This window comes from Symphalangus syndactylus, chromosome 11 (assembly GCF_028878055.3).
Source record: "Symphalangus syndactylus isolate Jambi chromosome 11, NHGRI_mSymSyn1-v2.1_pri, whole genome shotgun sequence".
NCBI lineage: Eukaryota > Metazoa > Chordata > Mammalia > Primates > Hylobatidae > Symphalangus > Symphalangus syndactylus.
The window spans coordinates 37,622,694-37,635,444 of NC_072433.2; the positions used below are offsets into that span (position 1 = coordinate 37,622,694).

At 45.3% G+C, this 12,751-nt stretch overlaps 1 protein-coding gene and 2 long non-coding RNA genes across 8 annotated transcripts in view; 1 reads left to right on the plus strand and 2 right to left on the minus strand.

The window, feature by feature from the left end:
• The window catches only part of GNAO1 (G protein subunit alpha o1), a 169,504-nt gene extending 164,883 nt beyond the window's left edge, over window positions 1–4,621 (minus strand). For all 4 annotated transcript variants that reach the window (XM_055233243.2, XM_055233242.2, XM_055233246.2 and 1 more), the window contains exons 1-2: window positions 4,492–4,621; window positions 4,231–4,273 (exon numbers count right to left, since the gene is read on the minus strand). In XM_055233243.2, the coding sequence (XP_055089218.1) occupies window positions 4,231–4,273; window positions 4,492–4,609 (161 nt within the window). In that variant the 5' untranslated portion in view covers window positions 4,610–4,621. The remainder of the gene's footprint in view (window positions 1–4,230; window positions 4,274–4,491) is intronic.
• A 1,177-nt stretch (window positions 4,622–5,798) lies between these two features.
• The window catches only part of LOC134731713 (uncharacterized), a 92,518-nt gene continuing 85,565 nt past the window's right edge, over window positions 5,799–12,751 (plus strand). For both annotated transcript variants that reach the window (XR_010114208.1, XR_010114207.1), the window contains exon 1: window positions 5,799–7,330. This is a non-coding gene — a long non-coding RNA (uncharacterized lncRNA). The remainder of the gene's footprint in view (window positions 7,331–12,751) is intronic.
• Window positions 10,705–12,751, minus strand: part of LOC134731711 (uncharacterized) — a 76,077-nt gene continuing 74,030 nt past the window's right edge. The window contains exons 6-7 of one of the 2 annotated variants that reach the window (XR_010114199.1): window positions 11,490–11,600; window positions 10,705–11,362 (exon numbers count right to left, since the gene is read on the minus strand). This is a non-coding gene — a long non-coding RNA (uncharacterized lncRNA). Of the gene's footprint in view, window positions 11,601–12,751 lie in introns of both variants that reach the window. The other variant, XR_010114200.1, reaches the window with a different exon arrangement.

Below are 12,751 nucleotides of genomic sequence, written 5' to 3' on the forward strand. Positions count from 1 at the left end.
TAATATCTTCATCAGGCAAATTCTTAAATTTGTTTTAAAATGGCACTAAGCAGGTACCGTGGGAATGGGCGCACAACCAAAGTGCTCGATTTTATTGTGCCCATTTCACTAAAGACTACCAGCTAGCATGCAATGCCTCATGGCCACCTTCGAACTCCCTTTCTAAAAATTCCACTTAATGCTCCAGAGACAGATAGCCTGAACTCAACATTACAGAAAATTCAGCACCTCGAATGAGGGCAAATTGTGGCTCCCAGAGCAACTCCGCAGTCCATTTTACATTTTCACCAGGTACATGGTCCAAGTGGGTGTCACTATTTGTTCAGAACTGGGAAGTCACTTAAAGTGATATTCTGTCGATTCTACACCTCATAAAATTACAACTTGTTAAGGGATTTCTTTGTAAGGGTTTGGTAATTAAATAAAATTGACAGTTCTTTAAAACATTTCTGATTAGTCTGAATAATTCAGAGTCTTATTGACTGACTACAAAATGATGAGGCTGTATCACAGGTGAGGTCACAACCCCCTAACAAGCAAAATTATTTAAAATGCCATGCAAAAAAGAGTCACTGATTACTCACACATGGTATGTATAAAATTATATTTGTGCTGTCTCAATTATCACTATTTCTCAGTACTGAAATGTTTTGGATTGTCTGACACAGAGCTCCCTAACACGAATTCACAATCACACACACAAGGGGGGGAACCCAAAACACTATGTTCAAATAAAAATTTTAATATAAGTACTGAGAATCAGGCTTTTCAAATGACACTCTAAACTGGTATCTCTTAAGCAGATGCACGTTTCCCCTTACAACACGTATCAAGCAGAAGAACTTTATGTCAGTATCTCTGCAATGTTCCTAGGCTGATGAAGATGTTAACCCTTTGTTCTAAATAGCAACTGCCAGCTGGTCCTTTATTATTTCACCTCAATTACTATGGGAATATATGGAAGCCTGTTTCTTCTAATTAGCACACCATAACAAGGATGAGAACACAGGCTCAATGGAATGACTCTTTGCTCTTCTGGAAATGCTAAATAAAAGGAGTTTTATTCAGTGATGTCTGAATATCCATATTCTTCCTATCAATCCAATGTGCTAAGCTATTAGACTGCAGCCCCCCATTAGGAAATCACTGGGTTATCACAGGGTGTAACCTAAAGAGGGCTCTCTGTTGAATTTCATCTGTCCAGGTGAAACAACACAGCTTCCTAATTAACCTGTACATATGGCCTGATAGGTTGGTCACCAATTGCATTGCACAAGGAAGTTGGAAACTGCTTTCTATAAACGCCATCTAGATTTTCGGGCCTGGCCCCATCCACAGTAGAATTCTCCTGACTCAAAGTGACTCTCAGTCAAGTGGCCATCTCAAAAACCATCTCTGCAAGAAAGGACTCAAAAAAATTTGTTACTAGGATACAGTGACACCAATCCCACATTTTGTGGTTAACAAAACAAGTCCTGCATTCAGCTTGGCACAAGGCCCTGATCTGATGTATTTCAAGCCAAGCTGGAGGGCTCACAGGGAAAGCTGCCATTCATGAATGCTTCGGGAGGACAGGACGCCAGGGTCCCTTGTGGCAAACCAGGGACCAGAAACCTTTGTGATGGACCTTTTGAACAGACCTACCCTACTTCCTAAAGAGAGTTGGTGTATTGTGCTTTTTAAAAAAAATTGTTTTACCTACAAAATCTGTTTTTCCTGACATTTTTCTTGAAAAAGGTGTCCTGTAAGGATGGAAAAAAAAAAAAAAAAAAAAAGGAGAAGCAAAGGGAAAGAGAAGAAATGCTCTGATTTCTGATTAAACAATCTCAAACATCACTCACTTCATTTTCCCCCCTCCTCGGTGTAACCAAATACAAGACACGTAGGACTTGCCTGGGGAAGTCTACATCCAGCCTTCATTTAAGATTTCCTGCCCAGTACATAATTAGGAATTTTCATCCTAAAGTGGCACACCTATTTCCTCAGAGAGCTCAGCTCTCTTTGAATAAAAAAAGGCAAGGCACCCCTTTGGGGGATTCAGTATATATTTTTAAATTTCTCATTAAATCAACCTAATTTATGGGGCATGGTCAGGAAAAGCAGTTGCTTTGGCGGATGCAAAGTTAATTTGCAGACTCTGGCCTGTCCCCCTCCTTCTTCCCCTCCTGCGCACTCCCCTCCCACGAGCATTTCCGAATGCTTTCGACCCCCTCCGAAGCGGCTCGGCTCTCTCCGCCGGAGCACCGACTCGGCTCCGAACACCTCCGACTCCCTCCGAGCCCCGCGCCCAGACCGCACCGAACCTAGCCGAGCGTCGCCGAACTGCGCCCCATCGACTTTTCCGGCCTCGGCTGGGCGCTGTCCACCACTTGCAACGCCTGAAACCTCATCCAGCTCAGGTGGCTAGGGCTTCTACTGGGCTCCGAGTCCGCCACTGCTGATTACAGACTTCTGAAGTTTTAAAACGTCCCCCCACCTCGGGAGAAAGGGGTGGCGCGGCTTGCATTTACAGATCTGCAAGGGCTCCAGACAGATGCAACATGCACCTTGTTGCAAAGAGTAATTCCCCAGGCCCCGCCTCCCCATCAATTTGGGTTGCACAAGCTCAAGAGAAGCCCCAAGCTAAATTACCCTTGGCTCAGAAGGGTGCGGCGAGCCGAGGGGGCCTCTGCGAAGAAAGCCCCAGGGAGCTCTCGAACAAAAATAAGAACATGTCAAGCAGATGGGAAAATTGTCTCCGAGTCGCTACTCCCTACCATCATGGCGCCGCCTAGAACCCGCTTGTCATGCCTGTTACACATGCAAGATTTTTTGCATCTTGGTTTTGAAACCGCAAGCATGCTTCGTCTCCCACTCTCACCTTCCCAAGAAAGGGGTTTTTATTTTCCATTGTTTCTCTACGCGATGCAATTACTTCGGCTATTCTGTCAAGTTGAAAAATAATCATTTTTGTTTACTGCACAGCAATCCCTAATTAGGAGCTATGTGTGCACGAAGGTGTCACGGCAAAGCGACGTGGAATCTTCGCTAAATGGTCTTAACGAACTCCTCCGTCTGGAACTGACAGGCCAACCGAAACAGGAGGCCCGGAGGGCGCACACCCCTTCGCTGCCGGCCACCCCCTCCCCAAGCAAAGCTGCCTGTGGGCTCACCAGGAACTGCCGAGTGGATGGGGCAAGAAGCGAGCCTGCAAGTGGAAAGGAGGGGCGAGGCTCCTTACTGAGAAAGTGTGGAAGGGAAGGAATATCCCATTTTGTTTTAATTTTCAACCATCACTCAAATCCACCCCCAGTTAATTAGGAGGGGAAACTGATAGCTAAGGCAGAAGGGGGCGGCGGCAAGTGGGACCTGAAATCCGCATTGTGGGTAGATTACATGGAACACGGCCTATGCAGAGTGTAAATAAATACACTGATAAAGGCCACGGAGCGAACAAAAACTGCGGGTGTCAGGAGAGCAATGCTGAGAGGGTGGGGGAGGAGAGGAGCTGGGGGCAGCAAGGGGCGGACATTCAGCCTCACAGGCAGTTTCCCTCCCCCTTCCACCTCTACCTTGGATAAAACTGTGCCCGTCACCTATGTTTGGAAACCCACTCCTTCCCCTAGCACACGACCCCTCCCCGAATCCTGGCCCTCTTTTTTTGGCGGGGGGGGGGGTGCGAGGGGATGTAGAAACCACAGCCTCCAATTCAGCACCAAATGCATGAACAGCAGACACTTGATCCTCCACCCCAGTCTAGGGCTGCGTCCCCTCCATGTTAGCCAAGTTCAAAATCACTGCCCCAGGAAAAGAGCAGAGGGAAGCGGGATTATGGACCTTGGGGGATAGGGAGGTATGGAGGGAAGAGAAGAAAGAAATAGAGACAGAATGAAACAGAGACGCAGACAGAAATGGAGGCAGTGAGACACAGAAAATATTCCACAAGCAAGAGTAACGATCATAATCATGCCAATAGTGTGATGTTCTGATCAATATGGCGGACACTGTCATTCATACAACTACAGGCGCTCCTCTTCCCCCTCCCAAAAAACACCCACCCAGGAGTTGGGGTGGGGGACCCAGACCAACGTAGGGAGTGGGGGAGGGGAGTCAAATACAGGGGGGTGTGTGTGTGTGTGTGCACGAATTAAAAAACAGGCCTGGAGAGCAATGTGGAGTAAGCAAGGTAATAAAAACGATTTAAAAATTATTCTTAATAAAAGTACAAATCCCAATGCCACAGGGACTTACTTCATCTGCTTCACAATGGTGCTTTTTCCTGATTCTCCAGCCCCTGTTGGGACACAGACAGTGGGGAAAAACTGGTGAGTGTCAGCTTAAGGGAACGGGAGAGGGGGGACTAAGGCATGCGAGGGGGTGGGCGATCCTGGGCACATGGTGGTGCCAACTTGGGGACCAGGTCTCCCGGGCGCGGGTGGGGTGGGGGAGCCGGTGGCAGGGGGTGCGGAGTGGCCGGGGTCGGGGGATGGGGGTAGCAGCGGCGGTCCTTACCCAGTAGGAGTAATTTCACGTCTTTGGCGGCGCTGATGCCATCCTCTTTGAGGTTTTTCTCAATCGCCTTGCTCCGCTCGAGGGCGGCTCTCTCCTCTGCGCTCAGAGTACATCCCATGGTGGCCCCTTCCCTGCCACAGCCCGCACGACTCGGCTGGCACGGCTCCCCGGCTCGGAGCGCCCCCCACCCCCCCAGAGAGCAGAGCCTGGGCTCAAGGGGGGAAAATCACGATATCCTCTCCTGGGCTGGAAACAAAAATGTCGGAAAACCAGAACCCCCCAAAAAGACAGCCGCTAACAAGATTCCAGCAGCGGAGACTCGCGGCAGCTGGCAGGGGTCTGGGGTTGTCGAATCGAGGGTGGCCGGGGTCTGGGGCTCTGGAGCCAAGGGAGGAGGCGCCCGCGGGCCGAGGAGGCACGGACTGCAGGCACTGAGGCTTGTGCACGACCCAAAATAAATAAAATAATAGTCGAGGCTGGAGCCGCAGCCGGAGCCGACGGAGGGTGGGGTGGGGGGCAGGGTGGGTCCTGCTGCCGCGGCTGCCGGAGGAGGAGGAGGCGGCGGCGGCGGCGGAGGAGGTGGAGGAGGCGGCGGCGGCGGCGCGGGATGTGGAGGGAGTGAGTTAGGGGGTGCTGCTAGTGCATGTGCATCGCCGCTCTTCAGCCGTCGGTGAGTCCGCGGCGCCTTCGCCGACCCCCGCGCGCTGGGCAGGGTTGGGCAGGGGGCCGGGTCGTGGGGCAGGTCTCTAGCGGGAGGCGGCGTCGCTGACTCCCAGAGCTCGCATCGCTCGGTGAGCCTACCGGAGAGAGAGGGAGAGCGCCAGGGAGCCGCGGCCAGCCGGGAGCTCGAGAGAGAGGGAGAGAGAGAGAGGCAGTGAGGGAGGGGAAAAAAAAATGGGAGAGCGAACGAGCGCGCGCGCGCCTAGGCCCGGGCGGGAGGAAGAGGCGAGCGCAGCGCGCGAGTGCGCCAGCGGCTCTGCGCACCAGGCTCCGCGGGCCATCAGCTGACGTCAGCAGGGCCGCGCGCCGAGCCCCCGGGACGGGGAGGGCGCGGCGCGGGGGAGGCGCGCGCCGGAGTTCGCGTCAGCCGGCGGCGGCGCGCACACGCGCTCGCGGAGCGGCCTGCCCGTACCCCCAGTGCCCTCCCGGCCCGCGGCTCCCCCGGGATGGGCGCGTGCGGGGCTGGCGGGGGCGGGGAGTGGGGCCGGGCGCGCGCTGGGGCGCCCCATCCCGCCCCCGCCCCACGCGCCGGCGGCGCGGACCTCCTTGTCAATGGGAGCGCGGGGCCGGGCTGCCCGCACGGCGGTCAGGTGGGCCCCCCAGCTCACTGCCAGCGCGGCCTCTGTCCCTCTCGGGCCGGCTCTCCATTTTGTCGCCTGCAGCCCGCCTTCTCCGTGGCTCTCCAGCCGCTGGGGCCGCAGAGCCGAGGCCGGGTTACCTCAGGAAACGCGATGTGGTAGTGGGTCGGAATAAACCCGCGCGCCCCAGAATTCGCCTTGGGGGCGTAAGGACAGATTCGGACTTTTCGCTTCCTGTGTCCACATTTGTTGAGCACCTAGTATGTGAGAGCCGAGGCTGTAGGGAGAGGAACGCAGCGGGCGGAGTAAAGCCAGGGCCTTTTCTCTGGGAGCCGCTGCCTCCAGGGCCATCGCCGACCCTGCTCCGAGATCCCAGCCGCCGCTCTCCGTGCAGGAGGGGTGCCCACCCTGGGGAGGCCTGCGTGCCGGAGTGGAGGGACAGGGCTTCAAGCGACCGGGAGTTTCCAGCAAACCCCTGATCCCTGGGCAGTTTATTTTAAAAGCTTTTGCAAATGTTGGACGGTTTAGCTTGGTGGAGGCCTTCTTTGCACTAAATTCTCCTGTCCTCCCCCTTCGAAACACACAAAATGAATTTTGAACAGATTTTGGATGAGAGGTTTTCTTCCTTTTTTCATCTTCTGAAACATTTCCCCCTCATTTCTTCTCAAATAAAGACCCAGAAACCCGGGTCAGTTACTCGGTGTACAGATAGTCAAATACTGAGGAAACCAGTCGATATTTGCCAAAGATTGGGCATGTTCTGGGTGGTCTCAGATTTTGAAGAAACGAATTTTTTACTGCACAAAATAGTTTTACAGTCAGTTCCATCAGACAGCCCCAGGGGCTCTCCTAGGGAAAGGGGCCAATAGGCAAGGTTGCATGGGGATAAGAGAGGCAAGCGGCCAGTGGAAAACTTTTTTTTTTTTTTTTCTAACAGTTGGGCATTTCTGTAGCTCTGAAAGCAAACTTGTTTGTTTCGTTTCAACGATAGAAAAAAAACACTTCTGTTTTGGAAATGTAACCCAGCATAAAAATACATTTGCAATGGGGAAAAAGAAGGCAGTTTAGGGCCACCCAGAAGAAAATATTTTTCCCCTGATTTTTTTTTAATTTGGTATTTCCCAGTGTGGGTTTGCCTCATTTTACAAATAGCTGCCCATGTCAAGTTGTGGGTATGTGATTTAAATATTTTAATTTGAATCGCATTTTACATAGTCTAGGAAACTGACAAAAGAATCCTATAGAGAATTGTTTTATAAAGTGAATAATTGCTTCTCTACCTACCCGCCCCCCTCATTCTTCTTTTCTGTGCGTGTTTTTGGAGGGATGTTAGGGGATAAATCTGGTTTGGCTTAAAAATCACTAAAACGCAGCCTTTCAAATCCAAAACAGAGCTTAGGTACCCAACATTCTATAGAATGTGTTATTTCCTCAAGAGGTTGCTAGGAACAGTTACGTAGATCTACCAGGTGCAGGGAAGCACTCCACACCCTCACCCAGGTCCTGTATCCCTGCAAGACTGCGCTGGAAAGACTGAAGAGGTAAGAATATAACTATTTAATTGCGGATGCTGGGTCACATTTCACGTTTCCATGCTCTTTCTTTGAAGTAATTTTTAATTTAAAATCTTAGGCTCTTGGATTATTTGGGTTTGTATGGTTGAATGAAACTATCATTGACCTTAGGTATATTTATTTCTTCTTGGTATCAGACCTAGTATGATGGAGGCACAAAGCTGTTTTGTATTTTTCTTTACTCACTCTACTTATTAAGCACCTACCTACCATGTACAGGGTAACTGTTCTAGGGGCTAAAGATGTTGTATTTCAGGTTTGTCTACTCAGTTTTCTTTTTCTGGGTCACTTTGCATCTTTATTGCTGGGCTTCATAAAAGACTAATAATAATCCGCTTCATCTGTATAGTGCTTTACAGCTTACAGAGCACTTTTACAAAAATTATCTCATGTGATCCTCCCACATAAACCTCAGTTAAGCACATGGCGTGGGAAGCATCATGGCTGAGTGCAAAGAACCCGGACCATGAATACAGATCAACCTGGGTACCCATTTTATAGCTGAAGAAGCTGAGCCACTAACTGCTTAGGGTCACGAACAGTTATTCTTCTTACTACTACCTGTAAGTAGTAAGCCAGTGCTCCTTTCACATGTTTGTGGACTATCTGAGAAACAGCATGCTATATACACATATAAAGTGTACTTCCCAGACTTACAGAAAGCATACAACCCTAGAACCCACTCATATTCAGGTTCCCCCAAAGGACGTGAGGATAAGAATCTCTCAGTTCTCTGTGAATTATTAGTAATTAGATAATACCACAAGTGTTTAATTGTTCACAATTAATTCCTGTGGGAATGAGTAAATTACCATCCTAACATCAGCAGCGGGAGATGCTTAGACCAAGGACAGATTATATTTGGTTTTATTTTATATGATCCTCAGAATTTTATTTCTCAGATTATTGTTGATGTCCAGAGAATAACTCTCCCTTCAACCTCAGCCATTCCCTTTGCTACACACATACATCATTCAGCATATTTTTAATTTTAAAAGTAGGTAATTAGAGTATTTTATATACTCTCTAAAAGAAACAACAGCAAAGCCCTTTACTGCATGTGGCTCCTAGATCTGGAGGGCAATTCATTATATCAATAAGATTCCCCAGCTCTGACTTACAGAATGTGGACTCTGATTAGGTAAACTGAATTCCCCTATTTGTTCCCTTTTATACTTTAATTAAATATAAAATTACTTTAATTATTTAAATATGTATGCATTGGCAGTCTACTATGTTTAATATATTGATTTAGACATGAAGACAGGTTGGGATGTCACAAGCTTGGAATCTTGAAATCTTGAAACTTCTGGAATGTTTTATCAAAACAATTTACATTAGAATTAGCTGGGGTGCTTGTTAAAAATTCAGTTACCCATCTTACTTTGCCAACTCAGACTCTTCAGCCATTTGCATTGATAGCCACTCCCCAGGTGATTTTTCTGTTTACAAAGTTTGGTCTTATACAGAATCCGTATATGCCAGTTAATTCTGCTAAGAGCTTACTTTCTTAAAGCCCAGATATCTCACATGTTTCTAAATTCAACATTTTTTTATGTTTACTAGTTTTTTTTGTATTTCTGTCAAAGGGAAAAAAACTATGAAAATTACTTATGAATACTACTCTCACAGGAAGAAAATAGGCTAAAATATGTGGTTCATAACCTAAATGAAACTAAATATCCAGTGAATTAGTCATTTAATTATTATTATTATTATTATTTTTTTTTGAGATGGAATCTCACTCTGTTGCCCAGGCTGGAGTGCAGTGGTGCAATCTTGGCTCACAGGAACCTATGCCTCCCAGGTTCAAGCGATTCTCATGCCTCAGCCTCGAGAGTAGCTGGGATTACAGGTGAGCGCCCATACCCAGCTACCTTTTTTTGTATTTTTAGTAGAGACAGGGTTTCACCATGTTGGCCAGGCTGGTCTCCAACTCCTGACCTCAAGTGATCTGCCAGCCTCGGCTTCCCAAAGTGCTGGGATTACAGGTGTGAGCCAATGCACGCAGTGAATTAGGCACTTTAGGGAGAATGGTAGGTCGCTAGAAATTTTGGGTTTCTGCACTAGGTGTTTCTGTTATAAAATTGATAACTCACAATCCAACTTAGTGGTGAATATGATTTAGAAGAATGTCTGGTTTTGGCTAAGAGATGACTTTTCTTTTTTTTCCAGTTTGTATCTGGTATTAATGAGGGAAGGTGCTGATCAACTTTTTTATGTCCCTAAAAGACGAGCCCTCTATTCAGCATTTCCCTAACTCATATTTGTGCACATCTCTCAGACCTACCAGAGTGGTGGTTCTCAAAGGTTGTGCACAAGAATTACCCAAGATGCTTTTTAAAGAGCAGATTTCTGGGTTTAATCCCTAGAATTTCTGAATCAATAAGTTTGCGGCTAAGCTTAGGAATCTTCATTTTTACATTCATACCTTCTCCCCAAGTACTCAGATACTTTGGGAAAACATTAGTAAGCTGTAAACTCCTTTTAGGGGACAGAGTTGTCTTATTACTTTGTATATATCCCCAAAGATCAAGGATGGCCCACTGCCCACAAGTCATCAGTTTCAATATTTGTTAACTAAACAAGGGCTGATTTAGCAAGGGCTAAATCAGACAATATAACAAAGCTCTTCCCACCTCTGAGACTTTTTTATTTTTGTAGTAGAATTTTTTTTACTTGATTATTCTAGAAAATGCTTAGGATTGGGTGAGTTCAAAAAGGTGATGGCTTGTCTTCAAGTAAGGTTCTGAAAAATGAAATGATACAGATTTTAAACAAACAAATGGGAGATTTATAGGCCTATGCCAGCTTGTGAGAAGAGTGTTTGCCAGGTTTTTTTGACATTCCCATCAGAAAATTTTTTGCTCAATTTTGTGTGCCATTTTGTTATTTTGTAAAATTCATGAAAAATTAGTTTTCTTATTTATAATTTTAGGGATAAGAGATGTCATAAGAAGAAATAAAGGTTTTGTGTACTTTTAAGTGAAGGGATTTTCATGAAGGAGCAGATTAAGGTTTATAGGTAATTGAATTGAGCTCTTAAGTTATTTAAGTACATTATGTGGTCACTGTTGACAACATAATTTGTTGAGTGTTCTTTGATGGTTCAAGAACCCCAAAGAGGGTGTGCTTTGTGATTTTTTTTTTTGAATTTAGAATAGCTAGAGAATCCCACAGGGATGCCTTTGGCTTGAATAGAGTGAAAAGTTGGAGGGGGCCAAGACTAGTGCTTTCGCATTGACAATAAAATGGACCAAGAGCTGAAATTGAAGTCAGAAGCTTGGCTTAATATGAAAGTGTTACCTAAAGTCATGGATTCCAGTTGGAATTTTCTTGGAAAACTTTTCATTAGAAACTAAGATTCCTATTTGTTTTGATGGGAGTAATAGTCCTTTTCAACCTACCTAGGCTGGAGTTGACAGATAAGATTAGCAGGAACATATTTGTAAAATATTTATTTAATACATATTATATCCTCCAGAAGACAGGAGCTTTCCTGACATAAAGGTTACTTGCATTATTTATCATATTTTCTGTCTCCATAGAGCCTTTCACACATGCAGCTCAAACACATTTTAGACATTATCTCATTAGTCTTCTGTAAGCTTCAAGGTCCAAAGTTTTATTACTGCATTGCTTTTTACAGATAGAACTGTTTTTGTTTGTTCCTGTCAGTTATATTTGTGAAAGCAAAAAGTAGATGAATTTTATGTGAATCCAGTTAAAACCAATTGAATTGGCTATAACAAGTATAATTGGGGGAGGAGAGGCTATCAATTAGTTCAAATTTAGAAGTACATTGAGAGTGTTTGGCCAGACTAGACTGAATTAATTTTGTGACTTGTCTGCATTCTCTAAAGTACATGTGGTTTGAGGTGTTCCCAAAGTCTGCCAAGTACCAAGATTGAGGCGTTCCAGTCGGGTAACATGGTTCTTTAGTTGAGCTGACATTTAGGCGTGTTATCTGTTCTCCAAAGGCCTGCAAAACCCTGACCTCTGTGGCAAAGAAAAACATTTTTATGAAATTCCTATGTGTGTGATGGAGCACATCTATAAAACTAAAAAAGGACAACTCAGTGAGAGATACATTTTCAACCAGGCACCTATCCCATAGGACTTTTACCTAGAGTCATTTTAGTTGAAGTAAAAAGAAATGAACTGTACTGATTTTCCTCTCAAGTAGTCCCTGAAGTCCACTGTCTCTCCCCCTGGCCATTGTAGTCTTTGGAGAGGGCTAAGAGGAAAGAACTCTGAATTAGTTACATCCAATGTAAATGAAAAACAGCACTGTTTCTAATGACTACAGAGACATATATAGGTCTTAATAAAAACACCGAAAGCAATGGCTTAACCATGACTCTGAAATTAATGAGGTCAATGCCCAAAGGCAATCTTAAAAAAAAATCAGTGGTGGGATTGAGAGGTGGGGTGAATGAGGCAATGAAAAAAAAGGGTAGATTTAGAGATTGGTCACTTTGATCATTCTTTTTTGGATTCTGTAACCTCTGCTTCTGTTCTAGGAAGGAAATGATGCCAATCATTTTGTTCCTTTTTTTGCCTCCCCCGCCTCTGCTCTATTCATATACTTGGCTTTATCCCCCCATAAACATTTCCACAGCAAGAAATAGTGATAAGAATGATATTTTTTCCTATAATTATCTTCATCTATTTAATTCATGAATGTCTTCCATATTTATTGTATGCTTACCATGTGCCAGACACTATGTTAGATGTTGGGAATGTACTGTTGAATACAACACACATGGTCCTCTGCCATCATGCAGAGGCATATGGTCTCAGACTTTTGAATTGTAATAATCTCTCATATATTATTTAATTCAATCCTTATAACAGCTACTTGAAATAGCCAGGATTTCTGTTTTTCATTGCATGCATAATGAAATTAAGCTTAGAGAAGTCCAAATGATTTACCTAAGATCACATAGCTCATAAATTGAGTAATCAGGATGGACACCTTAATTTTCTGAATTCCAAGACAGTGTTCTTTCTGCCACATCATGCCACTTCCCGAAGATCCAAGGTTCATCCCAGTTGCTTTTTTAAATAGCACAGGCACCAATTATGCTATTCATATTTTAGTGGGTTTTTACTTTACTCAGTAATCCTTCTCCTACTTTGTTGGATATTATTGATCATCATAATGAACTTTACCCAAGAAATTTACAATCCCATGATATCTATTCCAATAAATCATTCCTAGCTCTTAAAGCAGAATAGATTATCTTTGTAGTGTATATTTTTCAGAATGTTCTCCGTTTTGCAGCATCCGCTCCCTCAAAGGTGAAAACCAGAAATTGGCAGTAGATGATAGGCAACTATTAAATATAATGTGAAGCTTTAGTCTCAATAGGTTTGGACAAATAA